The sequence below is a fragment of the Pristis pectinata genome, chromosome 25, assembly GCF_009764475.1.
Source record: "Pristis pectinata isolate sPriPec2 chromosome 25, sPriPec2.1.pri, whole genome shotgun sequence".
NCBI classification, from domain to species: domain Eukaryota; kingdom Metazoa; phylum Chordata; class Chondrichthyes; order Rhinopristiformes; family Pristidae; genus Pristis; species Pristis pectinata.
This window is the reverse complement of record NC_067429.1, coordinates 29645262-29664202: the sequence shown is the minus strand read 5'-3', so window position 1 is coordinate 29664202 and position 18941 is coordinate 29645262. Positions and strand designations below refer to the sequence as shown.

The following is an 18941-nucleotide window of genomic DNA, read 5'->3' as shown; positions in this document are numbered from 1 at the left end:
AAAGAGCCCTAATAAATTTGTCAAGCAAAATTTCCTTTTCACCAAACCATGCTGACTTGCTTGACTATATTATGATTTTCTTCATGTTCTGCTACTACTTTCTTAATAATAGATTTCAGCATTTTCCCCAGTGACAGATGGTAGGCTAACTGGTCTACAGTATCCTACTTTCTGCCTCCCTCATTCCTTGAGTAGGATAATGTTTACAGCATTCTAATCCATTGGGACCTTTTCATAAGCTATGGACTTTGGGGAGATCATGATCAATACACCAACTTTCTTGCCAGCTACTTCTCTTAAAATCCTGGAATGTAGACAATCAGGCCTAGGGGACATGTCAGCTATTAGTTCTACAATTACACTGACTATGTTCTTCCCTCCTTTTTGCCTCAGATTTCTCCACTATAATTGGAATGCTTTTATTGGCTTTACTATAAAGACAGATATAATATATTTGTTCACAATCTCTGCCGTTTCCCTATTTCTTATTATTAATAACCCAGTCTTATTCATTAATGGACCAACATTTGCCTTAGCCACGTTCTTCCTGTTTATATATACCTTACTGTCCGTTTTTATATTTCTTGCTAGCTTATTTTCTCCCCCCTTTGGTTTCAATTTTTTCCCAATCCTTTGGTCTACCAATAATCTTTGCAATGTTGAATATATTTTCTGTCAATTAGATGACATCTATAACTCTCTTGGTTAGCCGCTGATAGATCTTCCTCTTTGCAGAGTCTATTTCTCAACAGAATGTATCGTGTTGAGAATTATGAAAAATTATTAAATGTCACTCCCTCTGACAAACTGAAATTTCAATGGAGAATGACTTACTGTATCTCCACATCACCAGAAGTTGCAATACCATCAAATTAAAAGGATGCTAGAAAATCCAGTTGCTGATTATTGCCAAGAAAGTGGTTGCTAAACTGTTGGGTGTTAAAGAAATCAAAGGATGTGGGGATGATGAGGAAAGTGGCACTGAGGTAAAAGGACAGCCATAATTTTTGTTTGGAGTGCAGAGCAGGCAGAAGGGGCTGAGTGGCCTGCTCCTGCTCTTTATGTTCTTCGATCTGATTATAGACAAATTCCATAGAATAAATAATTACTCATTTATCCCTACTCTGCAGTGATTTATATCAGCTGAATCAGCCTTTTATTGCGCTGAGTGACAAATTCTGAATCTGATTACCAAAGACTCTGTTACATCTGCAAAATCACCCGCCTATGTCCTTCATAGCTGATGAAGCTCATCGACAATAACATGATTTCCCCTTTGACTTCCCTGCCATGCCCTACTTTACACGAACATGGGTTCATCTTGTGCTGCATTGAACCCTGCTAACCCACAACTTATCCTTGCCAATATCCACCATCTTCCCATCAATCAAATTGCTCTGAGTTACAGATGTCACCATGGGCTCCTTTCACCTGGTTTCTCTAAAGAGTAATAGCAATGTTCAACTGACCTTTTGACTCTATTACATACAAATATGGCATCCAAGGAGACATCTTTTATAATATGCCTCGGCATAACCAAAATATTGTTGTTTGCACATGAGAAAGTAATCAGTTCATTCATTTTTATGAACTAAATATTTCTTCTAACCTATTCTGTTGCATGGCTATACACCTAATTGTAGCAAGAGTCTAAAGGAGTCTATTTCACAACAATTCATTGTAAAGCCTGACGCACAAATATCCTGTTTTATATTCAATTTGTTAAAGTGGCTAGTTATTTACATAATTTCTTTCACATTCAGTACATCAGACAATTCTATTGTTCACTCTTAAAAGTGCAAATCTGCAGATCCAATCAAATTCTTAGACCTGGATTAACCAGATCAAGAACAATCAACAACCAGTAAATGACAGTATCTGACAAATAAGAAATTAAAGGAACATTGGATATGTTTGTATTAGAGTTCTGGGGAATAACTAGCATCTATAGCAGAAGTTGATGAATCAGCACATTTTTTTCCCAAGTACGGAGTGTTTGATGTGCTTTTGAATCTGACAAAAATGACCACATTACAATAAAAATGGAGGAGGCCTGTTCGGACAAATGCCAAGTGTAAACTTTTGTAGTTGCATCCACTATAATTAGAGGTTATTTACCCATAGATGAGTATTTAAAATGATCTTTGATTATTTATTATTCTTGTCCATGGACTGATAATAACATGAAACATAATGTGCTTGACATTAGAGAGTATTAGATTACCATCACATTTCATGCCTCTTTGTACCTGAGTGGCCAATCTTTTCATAGCTTCCTCCTGACGTCGACGGAGTTCAGGTGTGCTTGGGCAGCTCCCACTGGAAATGGACGGGTGTCCTTGAGATGGCTGGGTAAGTGGTAGATCTCTGTTACTTTCCACATCTGCAGTAAAAAAGAGAATACCAGTCTATCAGGAGAACAAATTATTGGTTGTGGTAAGGTACAGTTCGAGAAATGAAATTCTCTTTTTTCTTTCATGCTGTTTGGGCAAGGATTTCCCATTATGTTTCTATTCTTATTCTTGATGCAACATGAACTAGATATAATGTCTAAACTTCCCATTTCTTAATCGCAATAATGAAACTATATTCCTGCTTCAAAAAGATGAACCCATACAACTGTGGAATACTCATTTCCTGCACTCAACTTCAGAACTGCACGCATGACCAACAGTAGTAAATTGGTTAAATCAACACGAAATATCTGAAAGCAGGACAATAAATTCATCCAAGTTTGTTTGCAAGCTGTCAAGAGTTTACTTGAGGTTACTTTACTCTCCCTTTGTTCTCTCCATCCTTTCTCATCTCTGCAACTTCAAAAAATGCTCAATTGCTAACTTGCCCTAATTCTTACGGAAATGTCATCAACCTGAAAGGTTAGCTATTTCTCTCTCCATAGCAGTTTCCTGATCTGTTAAGTATTTCCATCATTTGCTGCTCTTATTTAGACTTTAAACCAAAGTTCATCAATATGAACTAGAATTCTGCTCAAAAACCAAATCTGCTCCACCAAGGTCCATATTGGCAGCATTTGTGTTTTATTTACTTTCACTGAACAGGGCACGGTGTTCAGGTTTTACAGAGTGGAGGAAGGAATGCAATCATAGAGCACGGAAATAGGCCCTTCAGGCAAATTGGTCCATGCCAACCAAGATGCCCACCCAAGTTAGTCCCATTTGGCCCATAACCTTCTAAACCTTTTCTATCCATGTACATGTCCACTGGCAGCTCATTCCATACACCCTCTGTGTAAAAAAAAAAGTTGCCCCTCAAGTTCCTATTAAATCTCTCCCCCCTCACCTTAAACCTATGCACTTTAGTTCTTGATTCCCCAACCCTGGGAAAAAGACTGAGTGCATTCACCCTATCTATGCCCCTGAGGATTTTATACATCTCCATGAGATCACCTCTCAGTCTCCTAAGCTCCAAGGAAAAAAAGTCCTAGCCTGTCCACCTCTCCCTATAACTCAGGCCCTCAAGTAAATCTTTTCTGCACTCTTTCCAGTTTAATAACATCTTTCCTACAGCAGTGACCAAAATTGAACACAAACAGTTGGATAACTGTTTAATTGATCACACACAATACAACATGAAAGTATGATACAAAACCAAATTTGGTCAGAGAAGCAATATAATATTAAGGGTACAAATTTAAAAGGGGACCGGGAACTAGGAGAAACAAATCTTTGAAGGTGGTAGGACAAAGACAATTAAAAAGCATACGGGATCCTAAATTCTTGCCACATACTACTTTCTTTATATGTTAAAAAGTGGGTTGATGGGGCAACTTATAGAGGCCATTAACCTTAGTGTGTAGGTGAGTAGCAGAACCTGGCAGAAGAGGAATGTGGGGAGAATTAAGTAGGTTTAATGTAAATGAGTGTTTGATGGTCAGTGTCGATTTGTTGGGCTGAATGGCTTGTTTCCATGCTGTACAGAATCATACAGCACAGAAACGGGCCCTTTAGCCCACATCCATGACAACCTTTTTGCCCATCTACATTTATCCCATTTGCCTGCATTAGGTCTGCCTCCTTCCATGCCTTGCCTATTCAAGTGGTTGTCTCAAAGTCTCTTAAATGTAGCTATCGTATCTGATTCTGCCACATCCTTTGACATGACTTTGTGTCTCCTCGGTTCTCTTGCCAAACACTTTAAAACTGTAATAAAAACAGTAATTGCTGGAAGCACTCAAGTTAAGCAGCATTCAAGAGGGAGCAGACTTGTACTTCAGGTCAGTGACTTGCAGGAGGAAGGCCATTGACCCGATGTGCTTGTATTTGTGTTTGTCTTTAAACCTGCGTCTCCTGGTTCTCAACCATCTCTTTATTTTCTCTGCCTGAGCCTTGCGTTTTTATTTTAAACGTTTCCACCAACCTTCCCTGCTCTAATGAAAGCAGCATCATTTTCTCCGGTCTATATGTGCAACTGAAGAACCCACCAAATTCCTGAAACCATCCCAGAAGGTATTTTCTGTTCACTCTAAGATCTTCACATCCTTTTCTAAAGTACAATATGCAGAATTCAACCTAATTTTGCATGTGTATCCAAATCAGCATCCTAGCTGGGTGGATTTTTACCCTTGGGGTTCATTGCAGTGCTAACTGTGGCACATTTGGTAGCTTTCATGCTCCTCACTTAGAAGCAAGAGTTCACATACCACACCATGCAACCTTGAGCACAAATCTAACTTGCTGGAACAAAACTGCAGTACTAAAGGAGTGCTGTGCTGTCAGACATTCGATCTTTTGCTCGAGTCTTCATATAAACAGCTCACTCCACTCAGTGTACAGATACGTCCATGAGAGAGAATGACCAGGAGATACCAGTTAGTACACTTAATGATAATGGTGGATGAATGAGATGCTCCAGCTCTATTTCCATTGACTGGGAAATTGTGCACTGACACTCAGCAACGTACCCACAGAGCTCGGTGAGAGTGCAATCTGTTGACAACAGGGAGCACCATGCATGTGCCTCACTATTCTCCTGATATTTTCTGGGAGATGTTTGTGTCCTTGGGAAGGCTCTGGGCAGTAATGGTAATGGGCAATAAAGCCCCAAAGAGGGAGAACAGCAGCAGTCAGTAAGTGATCTCGTTCTTGGAGCGAGGAGCTAGCAGCTGCAGAGTGGCGAAGACCAGAATGGGGGAGCAAGGTGGGACAAGAGGCTGGTGACACAGATAAAGATACGAGTGCTTGAGTGAGTGAGCGAGTCAAAAAGCCTCAAGATGTTCCTGGCGGATGACTGCAGGGGCAATACAACTCCTGGGACAGCTGACTACTGTTTCGAGAAATACCACAACCTCACACATAAATGAAGGCGAGACCTCAGCACTTAATAACACTTCTTTATAACATCTAAATCTTTTCGATTCAGCTGCTTTCACACTCTGCTCGCAGACAGATGTTGACACTTACTCCCTCATCCCCTATCCCTTGTGCATTCACACCTCCCCAGCCACACACAGCATCTTCCTCCATGACTCCCGCTCTCTCCCCTCTCTCTCTCTCTCTCATGCACATGCTCTTGCCCTGTGATCTCTTCACCTTCACTCTCCCTTTCTCACACATACACTTATGCACAGAAGGTCAGCCTCTTCCCACACATGCCCCTGCATTCAGTCTCCACCTGCCGACACACTCAGGCAGTGACTCAGTTGCATACTTTGTCTCTCACATCTCCATCCCCACCACTGTAACTGGGGTGTGCATCATCTGCAAAATGCACTGCAATTACTTGCCTAGACGATTCCAACAGCACCTTTCACTACATTTAAGAAAGACAAGGGGAGCAGACATATGGGAACATCTCTGCCTGCAGGTTTCCCTACAAGTCGTAGACTATCCTGACTTTTGCCGGTCCTTCATTGCCATTTGGCCCAAATCCTGGCACCTCCCGTCAAACAACACTGTCCAGAAGGACAGCAGCAGTTCAAGAAGGTGTCTTACCTCCATCTTCTCAAAGGGCAATTACAGATGGGCAGTGCATGCAAGCCTTGCCAGCAATCACATCTGGAAAAATGAATAAGTAAAAAAACTATTCCACAGAGCCTTCTAAGAAGGCAAGAATGTAGAATGGCCTTATGGATGTAGACAAATCTTATGTCTTGCCGATACGGGTAGTTTGCAACCTGCAGCGGATATTGTGAACTAGTGGGAGTCCTCAATGGGGCAAAGGTTGGTGCCACCAGAGAAATGGGTTCTGGACTGAACAGGTGTTGACTCTGGTGAGACCCAAGCATCAGAGAAAGTTGACCATGTAATTAATCCCCTGGTTGACATTTATTTCAGCATTATACAATCTCACTCATCCTAAGCAGTGTGTTCAGTTGCAGGAAGTTTATTTATATAGATGAGGTCTGATTTGCTGGAATAGAGCCTTCTAAGATTCACTAGTGAGGGTGTAAGAATGGATCATCACACATCAATGAGATGCACTAACCTAAGTGAACACCTAGACAGAGTAAAAGGTTAATGCATAGCAATATTTCATATGAGTACTTCCTTCAAATCATCCAGTGACAGTAGCACAATTACGCATCTATGCACTCACATCTTAAGATGCACCAAATGAAATGTGCTCACATTTAAGAGAGCACCAACACATTGATTTGTAAGATTCAGACACAACTATTGTTATGGAGCAAAATAAAAGCGGAAAGTGCTGAAAACACTCAGCAGATCAAGCCTGCCCCACTGAGAGTCACTGGCATTGTCTGCTTTTACTTCAGTTTTCCAGCAACTGCAGTTTTTTTTTAATATTTCATTTATTATTATGGAGCAATTGGAAAGAATGCTTGTACCAAGGCACGCAGAGGATAGTGAAAACAGCAAAATGTCTCCAAGTAAGAGTCCTAAGGCTGCAACATGTGGTGAAAGATTGCAGTGCTGCACATGATCATTCACTTAGTCTGTCAAAAATGATTTCATCCTTAAATAAAAAAGATCTTGCTCTCTGCGTGCTGTGTGTAGTAATGGGAGCCAATTGAGTCAAATAGCTTAAACCTAACATCAGCTATGTTCAAGATGTAGAAACTAGCCTTCTGCATCAATCAGTACACATGTTATTAATAGAAATATCTAGAGTGGCACAAATTTGAAGGGGTGGGCTTGGAGACAAGTGCATTAGGACTAACCTGCCAAAAAAGTGAAAACCTACAGGGTAGAATGGTGCAACTTGGAAGTGGTTACAAAAACACTTTGCATGAATGCACCTATGTAATAATGCCAGTCAATGGATTGCACATGAAAAACTTGAATCTTTCAATAACTTGAGCTCTGACCTTTTTCAAGTAGTTAACACAATGTCAACTAGAGTTCAATAGGTGCACACAGTGCAGCAATGTGAACGCTTATGCTGCATCGTACTTTAAAATGGTCTGGACTTCAGCGGATGCATACACCATTGTCTGCCCAGTTCAATGAGAGTCCAGTTGGTACTAAGGAAACTGAAACACACAATGTAAGTGTCTCTACTATGGCCACTGGTTTATCAATAATACCCTCACCAATGCATTCAACCATCTCCACAAGACTGCTGGCGCAATAGGTGGGATGTCACAACCTGGATTCAGTCATTAAGGGCAAGAGACCATTGTGGGCATTCTTGAAGGACATTCGATTGTTGCAGCCTTCCAGCAGCAAGATGGCAGCCCAAGGGGCAGCTACACCCCTTGGTTCGAAACCTGTTTGGAAACTCACTTAAAAAAAGAGGCACAAGTGGCTTGGAAACTGCAGCTGGTGTTGTGAATGTGAGGGGTGAAATTAATTATCAATGCTTTGATGAACTTGACCTCAAATGTTAACTTCTTCTCCTTCCATAGATGCTGCCTGACTTGCTTATGTTTCCAGCATTTTCTGTTTTTATTATTTGCAGCATTTAGATCGTGAGCCATTAGATCAGCAAGGTTAATTTCCATTAGAAAGTATTTTGTTTTTGTAAGGTGTTGTTACATTTTTGATTTTGAAGATATTTGTTTACATTATGCTGATTAAAATTCTTCCATTTCATGAAACGCAGACCAGGTGACCGTTTCACAGAACACCTGCGCTCTGTCCGTAACCACGATCTGCATCTCCCCGTTGCCGGTCACTTCAGCTCCCCCTCCCACACTATCACTGATATGTCAGTCCTCGGCCTCCTCCACTGCCAGGAGAATTCCAAGCGCAAACTGGAGGAACAGCACCTCATTTTCCATCCTGGAACCCTGCAGCCTAATGGCATGAACACTGAATTCTCCTACTTTAGGTAATCCCCGCCCCCCTCACCCCACCACACTTCTTCTCTTCTTCCCTTTCCTCGTCTCTCTTTTTTTCTACCCTTTTTTTCTCTCCTTACCTTTGACCCATCCGCCGGTGGATCTGCTCTCCCCTCCTCCCCCGCACCTGCCCATCACTATCTCTTACCTGCATCGACCTATCACCACCCTGTGCCCACCCCACCTCCCCTCTTTTGTCCACCTATCACTGCTCTGCTTTTCCCTCCTATATATTGGGCTTCCCCTTTTCCCATCTTCAGTCCTAACGAAGGGTCCTGACCCGAAACGTTGACTGCCTGCTTTTCTCCACGGATGCTGCCTGGCCTGCTGAGTTCCTCCAGCATCAGAGTGTTTTTCATCTAGATTCCAGCATCTGCAGTCCTTTGTTTCTATTCTTTAATTTCATGTAGTCCATACTGTGGTAATGATTTTAATTCCTCCGCTCTTTAGTTCTTATTAGAAACAATTGCATTATGGTGTTTGGACTGATAAAAATATCAAAGAAATCCTGCTCCATAATTTTGTGGGGCCTATCCACAATTATTCTCTGTTTTAACATTATTTTCCAGCACAATGAACTTCACTGTATGAAGCCAATCTTGCCTATCAAGTCATGAGGCAACATAAAATTAGGCACCCGAGTTTGTGGAATATTGCATTACAGAGCAATCAATGCTCCAGCAACAGCCTTTATTGCTATGCTCTCTGATAGCAGTATTGCTGTCATCGTTGCAAGAACAGTACATAATTTTAAAGGCTTGCAACGCATCTATACTATAAAGCCAATTAGCAAAGTTCTTACATTGCCATAGAGTACCACCCTGTTGAATCAGATCCCAGAAGCAGAGTAACTCTCAACTTAGCTGATAGGTTTGGAAATGTGACTATCACATTCCTCATTCCATCACATTCAACATATCAACATTGGGGCAGTCGCATTTTGTATTGGAGTAGATGTAAATATCTACTAACGTACTTCGAATGACCATGACTATGTTTCTGTAATTGTCTAACTCAAGCTACATTTTGGTGAACATAACCCCGTGCAATTGAATGGCTCAAGGTCCTGAAGGAGAGCTCGAATGGCTACATGAACATAGTCTGAGGCACTCTGGAGAAGGCAGCAATGCTATTAAGTCCCTGTTGCCATTTTCTGGGCTGTAGGAAAACTAGGAGAGTCTTCTTTTCTTGCAGAGAGCATCATTACCTCTCTCACATGGTAGTGAGCAACAAACATAGATCAGCAATAATGCCCTAGAATGGCAATGAGGCTAGGAAGTTAAGTATGACCAGCAACTTGACTTTCGTGAGATGAGTCCAAGCACGTCTAATGAGTCCATTGTCACAGTTGCAGAAGAACACATCTTAATGCAGAGTGTCTTTTTGTATCATAGCCCGCATGTAGGCTGCTCCTCAGAGAAAACTAGAAATAGTCTTGAGGTAAGCTTTGGAATATGGTCACCTGAGGAGGTGGTGGTGGCACTTTACACCTGGTCTTTTGGTTTTACACCAGCCCACCTTGCAATCCTGTTCATTTGAAATGGGTTGCTAACTTTCATTAAAAAGTTTAGCTTTTTTTTATTTTTCTTTATTGCACTGTATATTTATGATGTTATTGTAAAGTGTTTTTAAGTTACTTGTATTAATTTTATTTTTATTATTTCAACTTATTTTGACTGTTGAGTCTGGAAGGGAAACAAAGCCATGGATGAATACTTCAGCAGCAGTTGGGCTGAGCAGGCTGAATTGGTTCAACCCAAGAGAGTGGCCAGGAAGGAAACGGAATTGGTGTATAAGGAACAGAGTTTATGGTGGTGCTTTGGTGTGTCTTCTCATTCAGGACTGATTGTCATGGATTCTGACCTTGTAGAAGGCAGTGGGAGTAAAAGTGACCTTGCTGGTCATCTTTATATGGAACCCAAGTGCTAGTCATGAATCAACCATTCATTAATTCTGTTCCAGAAGACCAAGTACTGAAAGTGTGAGGTAAACATGTTTTTGGTGGATAATACAAAAATATGCCCTGCAATTCTTTAAAGAGCTGAAAAAGATCATTGAAGGGCTAAGAAGTAAATTATCACAGCAGGAAACCGAACTCACAGAAATGAATAACAGCTGTTGCTGATCATATCTGAAATTACTCATGACACTCTGATATGGTGCAGCTAACTTCATACAGCGATGTTGCTGGTTTCTGAGCCCTACTGAACGGCATTACCTGACTGATGAAAATTACCTGGCAGCAGACCAAACCCCCAGAGAATCTCAACATCAGCCTTATCTGCAAATTTGAACTTATAACTTAGGAAGATTTAACCACAGCGAATGAAAATATGATAAGTTCGTTCTAGGCTAACCAGTTCTATTTACAATGTTTTATTTAATTTGGAATTAATTGCAAACACACTTTGGAAGATAAGAGATCATATTCAAATATAAAACATCAGTTGTTTTTTTTTCCCTGTCAGTTGTTTCTTTTTTGGAGCAGCGTGGAATAATCTTCCACCTCACCAACTACCTCATCCTTATCCCCATATAGGCCTCAACCAATGATGTCTAATGCCAACTGCAATTAGTAGAATATTGTTTGCACGTCATCAATTAAAATGTTGCAATAATAGCAATCAAGCAGGCCTCCAAAAATTATGTTCTATATTTTCCTTTACTGCTAATATAATCACCCTATTACTGAAGCAGCAGGGATTCAAACATTAATTTGTCATCTTTAATGGCAGCATTCCACACCCAAAAGAATGTGTTAAATATACTCCAGAAGGAGCAGCTTCATTTTCCAGCCAGCAATGATTTGCCTGTTTGGTTGTGTGGACAATAGATTAACATGGTAACACAGACAGTGGAAGTCTGAGAAGAGGCAATGAAAGTGCTGGGAATCATGTCTTCAACTCCATTCCATAGTATGAGGTATTACCATTAACCATAAATCATTTGAAGATACTCAATGGGAAAACATTTGCAGAAAATACAAAAAGTGAACAATCACAAAAAAAGCAAAAAATATTGAGATCCTGGAAAAATAGGCAATGAAACAAAGTGCAGGAGGTACTGTATGAAGCTCATTCGTAGAGGTTGCCTAACTTAATGAACGTATCCAGCCATTTCTATTTTTATTAGGGAATAATTAAAATTGTCTAATTCACAAAACAACAATGAATCCTAAGTTTCATCTTCGGCACTGCACTAACGTTATTTTATCTCCTTTAGAATCTTGGCTTCAGTTCTCCACAAGCATCTTCTGCCCATATCTGCTTTGTTCTCTTATCATTTCTTACTTTTGGCTACCAGGAATTCAATTTACTTTTGGTCTAGCAAATGTCTTACTCATGCAGAAAGATAAACAATTTTACTGCCTGTAGATGATACCCACGGGAAGTGTTCTTCATGCTGTTATGAGGTACTCACTCTCTTGCCAGAGAGCCATATCTTACTTGCTTGAGTGCAGGTTATCAAGACCAGAAACCCCAAAGTAAATGGTATGGAATTCAACCAGCTGAAACAGCAGAACACACCATCTCAGTTAAGCTTCCAGCTGCTATCAAATCTGTTGGAAAACAGTATGCTAAATTATGAGGAAAGGAGAAAAAAAATTCCAAGACCCCAAACACAGAATATGTCACTGATATGCTTTTGCAGAATGCCAGACAATAACTCCAGCCATTACTTACTAGACTTAAAGAGATGCTAGTTACCATTTTTCCAAAAGTGTGATTTTAAAGAAACCGGTGTGAACTGTTACTGCAATTAGTGCAGTTACTGCCAAGTCACATTCACGACTGCAGCATTTTGGTCACAGATCTTCCTGGTGTAGGGGAAAGTTTTGCACAGATTGCAAACAGCAAAGCCCCATTACTAGATTGTGCAAGAGCTCAGCTTATTATTGATTTTGAGAAATACAACCAGTGGTGCTAATTTGTTCTGGGTGGCAGAAAAGGAATTACAGAACAAGATTATTACTTTGATGCCAGAGAAATAAAACATCTGTGGTTTGGACTTTTGATGTCACATACTTCACAAATAAATAAGTTGTTAAACCTAGTGTCCATGTTCATGAACAAATGTCACTATTTGATATATGTCATGGGAGGGTCATTATATTAATCTATCAACCAGATTATATTGGACCTTTCCATTAGCTTGACCTGCCCCAACAGCTGTCATTAGAACTAAATCTGACCCTCCACACCCAATAGATGTCTGGCAAAATAAAAGGACAGTGAGCTGGAGTGGTGAGCAGAACTCCAAGCCTCTACCTAGGAACATTGTAACAGCCTGTGACAGCTTACTGGCTTTCAAGAGTTATTTTTCGGAGCTTTTAACATGTCTCTGATGGATTCATTTTAAAACTATCATAATGGATTTGTAATTTAAAACAAATATTAAAAACACAAGTGACAAAAGTTAACAATTCATTAAAATTACAACAGTAATTAAATTATATAAAGTAAAATAAGTAAAACCCTTAACTTTTCCCACAAGTTAGACACCTCCACTAGGCTTTGCCATTGGGCTCAAAGGCAAGTCTGTTAACAGAGTAGAAACTCGGATGTGCTGCCATCTGAGTTCCAGCTCATGTCGACTTCCACCTTTCACAACATACATGCTGGGTTGCAAATAGCTGAGAGCTGATGGTTATCTTTGGAACCTCTCGCTTTCAATCAGCATTATTTGGACCTGTGAATATATAACCTACAGGATAGAAAGAAAATGCAGAGAGGGGAAGAAGAGGAGGCTATAAAATATGCTTCAAACATAGTTTTCTATATTACTCAAACAGTTAAGAGTGGTCACTCCATTACTGTATTCCAAGAATAATGAATATTCAACTACCATCCATGTAAAGGTCATGTTCACATTCTACCCCTTTCAAATTAATGATGGCAAACTGACATAAAAGTCTGTGTGATGAAAGACTGAATTGCATTATTTTAATAACACTACGAATGTTTGAGGACTTTTGCACCTGTTAAATTTCAGCTATATTAGAATTATCAATATCAAATGACAGATATGGCCACTTCGCCTTATATTGTACGTAGATAAAATCTAAACATCCAAAATGCAACCTTTATACACAAGATTGTGTAATTTGAATCTGACCTTGCACTTCCTGCCTGCAAGGTAAAAGATAGAGCAGCTTTCAGTGCAGCAAATTGTATTTAATGTTTGCCAATAATCAGAATATTTACATTATTCTCAAGTTTCTTTGAATATATCCACGTTCTTTATTTGCACCACAAAAAATATCCAACTACTGCCTAAACACGTGACATATCATTATCAGTCAGACCAAAGCAAATCCTATTTCTTGAGACCATTTTGTTCAAGCATTGTTGCTGTTGTAGAGTTATCTGGATGATGAGACATTAGTACATCTGATCCAAGCCCATGATTTTTTCCATTGCCACACTGGTATCTGAAATTCCACACAATATATATGAAACGCAAAAAACAAAGAGGGTCCTATCAAGAATTTCAGCTAAATCCTATCAATTTACTCTAATGAGCTTGGATACCTTAGCCCTTCTACCCTTTCTCTCTGTAGTCAATTATGAATTGATATCCATATTCAACAAACTTGTATGTTAAACTTTATCAAAAGAAGTTACCACACTATCTCGTTTTTCCTATCAATTTGAAATGCTACCTCAAAACCCTTGATGTTACTGATATGTGACACAAAGCCATTTATTACGTGAACTTATTTTTCCAGGTTTTAGTCAGAAGTTCTCCAGTGTTTATCAATTCAGTTACATACCTGTCATTCCTCTTAAAAGTATGGTGTACAATTAATTAATCCAGAGGGATTTACTGGTTTTCCATTCCCCCAATCTAAACAAAACATCTTGCCTCATTTTGATGTAGTACAGATGGATTTCTCTACAAGCAAAACTTAATTGGAATGAAAGAAAATAATACTTTAAAATCTCAACTGACCAAGACAGGGATGGAAAAAGGGAGTCAGAAAAGTAGCCAAGTTGGAAAATCAGTCTGTAGGGCATAATCAATGTGCCCATTTTAGCATATCCTACACTCATGTTGAACTCCATTTGAACCGCTTAACATTTTAACTTTTTCCCCAGATAAGCCCTTTGCTATTACACTATTGGACGATGTTTGTGACTCTTACTTCTATATTTTTTTTAAAAACATTCCTTTCCATATCCGTGAGTACCTCACGTCTTCTTTTGGCTTACTACACAACTCAATAGCAAGTTTCACAATAGAGGCTTACAACTCATGTTTTCCTAACCATTTTAATTTTTCTGCTTATTTATTTTGGAACATTTTAGCACCTTTATCTTGGTTGAATCCTTGTCCTACCCATTCCACAATGTTTTTGATGAATAGCCAGTTATCTATGCATGTAGGTCCATGCATTAGTAAGCCTGAATGCACTGAGATTTGTTACCTTGCCTATGGTTGTTTGGCAAGGCAGCTATCACTTTAAGTGGTTAATTTAAGCTCACCTTTAGGTGCCTGGATAAAACAAGTGATGAATCTTATGGAAGAAAATTAGGGCAAATAGGAAATGACCAATTAGTTTGAGAGTAGCTTCAATTTATCATAGGATCAAAGGGCGGCACAGTGATGCAGCTGGTAAAGCTGCAGTCTCACAGCTCCAGTGTCCCAGGTTCAGTCGTAACCTCCAGTACTGTCTGTGTACTGCCTGAGTTTGCGCGTTTTCCCTGTGACCACATTGATTTTCTCTGGGTGCTCCAGTTTCCTCCCATATCCCAAAGATGTGCAAAATGGTAGGTTAATTGGCCACAATAAATTGCCCATGGCGTGTTGGTGAGTCTGAAGTGTTCAGCAGAAGGTGGAGAGAATAGAAGATGGGATTAATGTAAGCTTAGTGAAAAATGGGTGGCCAATCACCAGCAGTGTCTCAGTGGGCTAAAGGGCCTGTTTCCATGCTATACCTCTCTATCTCTTTAAACAGCCTAAAAAAGATTTTTCTGACAAACGTCAAATTAAAAGCAGCAGTGTAAACTCAATGGTCAGTTCTGTGATCTGATTCCCCAATACACTGAAACTGTGAAGTGTAAGGCTACCTGTAGGAGGTAGTCTCCACCCATTTCAATTCACATTGGGTGTAAGACATCTCTTGCAGTCTGAGACCTCAACTTATAACAAAAGAGCAAGTTAACAATAAAATTTGATCAGTTAACATAATTCAGTTGCAGCAGCATTATTTATTTTTCTTTATCTCTTTGATGCAGAATTATCAATGTATGTTTTTATTTGTTGTTGAATTTTAATTCAAAAATAAACCAAAATTAAGTTTTGTTTGGAAGATATTGAACTAGCCAGGAATAAAAAATACCCCCCAGAAGTTATATTATATAAACACTTCAAAATTCTTGTATCTTCTTATCCTTTTGATTAAAACCTTATGCAGATGATCTACCCTAATACCACTCCATAGCTCACAATTATGAAGTGATTGACGGAAAAACATTTTGGTTTAGTATTCTTGTTCATCTCTTCGGACTGTTTTTCCTGAGACTTGGATGGGGGAAATTATGTTCTTGTGCATTAGTAGGAAAGTTCGTATTTTTTTTGAAGTCCAAAATTAACAATAATTGGGTTAACTAAGGATGCTGCTTGAGTTTAGATTTACCATTTTTTGACTAAACAGCATGAAAACTTTTAACATCTTCATAATAGGAGACAAATGGGAAAACTGGTCTTTTACTTGAAATAAATGTGTTTGTTCTAAAAGTCAATAATTTACCATCTTAATTAACAAGACAGCATGTTGTGCCATTAGTGTAACCCCACAAACTATTCATTCATAAATCCAAGGATGTTTTATGCAGGTTTGGGAAGTATCTAAAAATTTCTCTATTCATTGAACAAGCAGGCAACTGAAAAAGGAACATACCACAATGCAGACAATTTTTACTGATGTTCAGTCTCTGTTTTAGAATTTGGGCTGCTTTTTATCTCAAAAGAATGTATGATTATGCCCATTCCCTTTGAGCTTTTTTACACAACATACACTGATCTGGTAATGAAACCAACTGGAAGATCTTATTAAAAAAGAAACAACAGAAGAGCTTGGGAGATGTGCAGTGTTTTACTAACAGCTGCTTTTTATTTTATTTCCAACTGGTTTTCATCTCTTAAAGTCTGGTTGTGTGATATTTGTTTTGTTAAACGAGTAATATGAAGACATTAACTCTTTCCACTCCACCGAGGAAAAACACACTTCAACTAAGCTAAGGCATAGAAAACGGAAGCAGACTAATAATTCCTGAAGCACTAACCTGGCCAAAATTAGCTCAGAACGCAAGAAACAGGCCTAAATGCTATGACTATGAGATGAAGAAACAGGTAACAAACCTATTAAATAACTTCCCCTGTACAGATGGTACAATCCATTCCTGTTACTTCAATGTTCCTTGATTCAAATAATCTACCAGTTCAACTTTGAGAAAACAAAATCCAAGGTCGCTGCATATTTTTCTGTTTTAAGTTGCCAAGATTGAAATATTATTTTTATGGCAGAAAAACATTTAAGCTCATCAGGAAAAGATGGATCACTTAACATCTACTCACTTCTTTTGGCATAATAAAAACTCAAATACTGAATATGGAATAGCATTGCAGCACTATCTGAGAAGCCAAGGTGCACATTGTGAAGAAATCACTTCATGTTCTCCACCGGCAATGGAACTTTCTGGTTCACTTCAGGATATCGTCATTGTAATGTTTTTATTTTCATTTTTAAAGAGTATTTAGGTTTTCAGCAGACCAATGAGATCATCAACAAAAGTTGTTCTACCGTATCTAACTCCTTACCAAATTCACAGTCACAGAGTCGATTCAACTCCTATCCTTTCAGTGGTAATCTGCCCTCCCCAATGCTCCCTGTTCAAGTTGATATGCTTCACATCCTTTCAGGTAAAAGGGGGGGTTTGCTCCAAAAGGGAAGGGGACCAGTATCCTTGTACAGAGATTTGCTCATGCTACTTGGGAGGGTTAAACTAATTTGGCAGGGGGCTAGGAGACACAGCAGCAGTGCAGTGGGTGGGGAGAAAAAATATAGAGAATAAATTAATCAAGTCCAGTGAGCAGAGCAGACAGAGACAGGAGATCTGGCAGGATTAATTGCATTTAATGCAAAGAGCCTCACAGGTAACTCAGATGAGCTAGAGCATGGATCAGCACTTGGAATCATGATGTCATTGCAATCATGGAAACGAGGTTGAGGCAGGGGCAGGACAGGACTGGCAGCTGAATGTTCTGACGTATACAGGTTTCAAACATTCCAGAGGGGAATACAAAGGAGGGGGAGTCGCACTACTGATTAGGGAGAACATAATAGCAGTACTTAGAGAGGATATCCTGGAGGGATTGTCCAATGAAGCCATATGGGTAAAATTTAAGAATAAGTGAGGGCAATCACGTTGCTGAGGTTATGCTATTGGCCTTCCAATAGTCAGCAGGAATTAGAGGAACAGATATGTAAGCAAATTGCAGAAAGGTGCAAGAACAATAGGGTTAAAGTAGTGGGGAATTTTAACTTTCCCAATATTGACTGGGATTGCCTTAGTGCAAAGGACTAAGCTGGGGTGGGATTCGTTAAGTGCATCCAGGAGAGTTTTTTTGAGACAATGTGGAGATATTACTAGAGATGGGGCTGTACTTGACCTTATCTTAGGAAATGAAACTGGATAGGTGGTGGAAGTGTTGGTGGGGGAGCACTTTTGAGAACAATGACCATAATTCTGTAAGTTTCAAGGTAATTATGGAAAGAGATAAAATTGGTCCTCAAGTTAAGGTCTTGAATTGGAGAAGGCTGATTTCAATATCATGAAGAACCTGGCAAATGTAGATTGGGAGCAGATGCTTGTGGGTATAAAACAATAAGTGGGAGTCTCTTAAAAGAGAGTTGGTAAGATTTCAGCCAGCATGTTCCAATAACAGTGAAAGGCAAAGATGGCAAGCCTAGGGAACCTTGGTCAACAAAGGATATTGAAGGTTTGATCCGGAAACAAAAACGTACGGCAGGTATAGGCAATTGGGATCAAGGGAGTCTCGAGGAATATAGGCATGCAGGAGTGAACTAAAGAAAGAAACTAGGAGGGTAAAAAGGGCCATGAAATATCTGTGGCATGTAAGATTAAGGAGAATCCCAAACACTCTGCAAGTATTATCAGGAACAAGAAGGGAGCCAGGCAAAGAGTGGGTCCCCTTACGGACCAAAGGGGTAATCTATGTGTGGAGCCAGATGATGTGGGCAAGGTTCTAAATGAATACTTCTCATCTGTATTCACCTAGGAGAAGCACATGGAAGATAGCTGAGATCAGGAAGGGGGAACTAGGATAATCTGGAGCAGGTCAGTATTAAGAAAGAGGGGGTGTTAGGTGTCACGGGACACACAAGGGTTGATAAATGCCCAGGACCAGGTAAGATCTATCCCAGGTTGCTACGGGAAACAAGAGATAGCTGGGGCCCTGACAGAGATTTTCTGCATCTTTGTTTTGCCACAGGTGAGGTATCAGGAGACTGGAGGATAACTGATGTTGTTTCTTTAAGAAGAGCAGCAGATATAAGCCAAGTAATTAAAGGCCAGTGTCTGTTACATCAGTGGTAGGGGAATTATTGGAGAAAATCCTAAGGGATAGGATTTATATACATTTGGAAAGGCTGGGC

General features: G+C 39.7%; 1 protein-coding gene across 5 annotated transcripts in view; it reads right to left on the bottom strand.

The window, feature by feature from the left end:
• tanc2a (tetratricopeptide repeat, ankyrin repeat and coiled-coil containing 2a) overlaps positions 1-18941 on the bottom strand; it is a 591670-nt gene that overhangs the window by 115968 nt on the left and 456761 nt on the right. For all 5 annotated transcript variants that reach the window (XM_052038520.1, XM_052038521.1, XM_052038522.1 and 2 more), the window contains one exon: positions 2250-2383. In XM_052038520.1, the coding sequence (XP_051894480.1) occupies positions 2250-2383 (134 nt within the window). The remainder of the gene's footprint in view (positions 1-2249; positions 2384-18941) is intronic.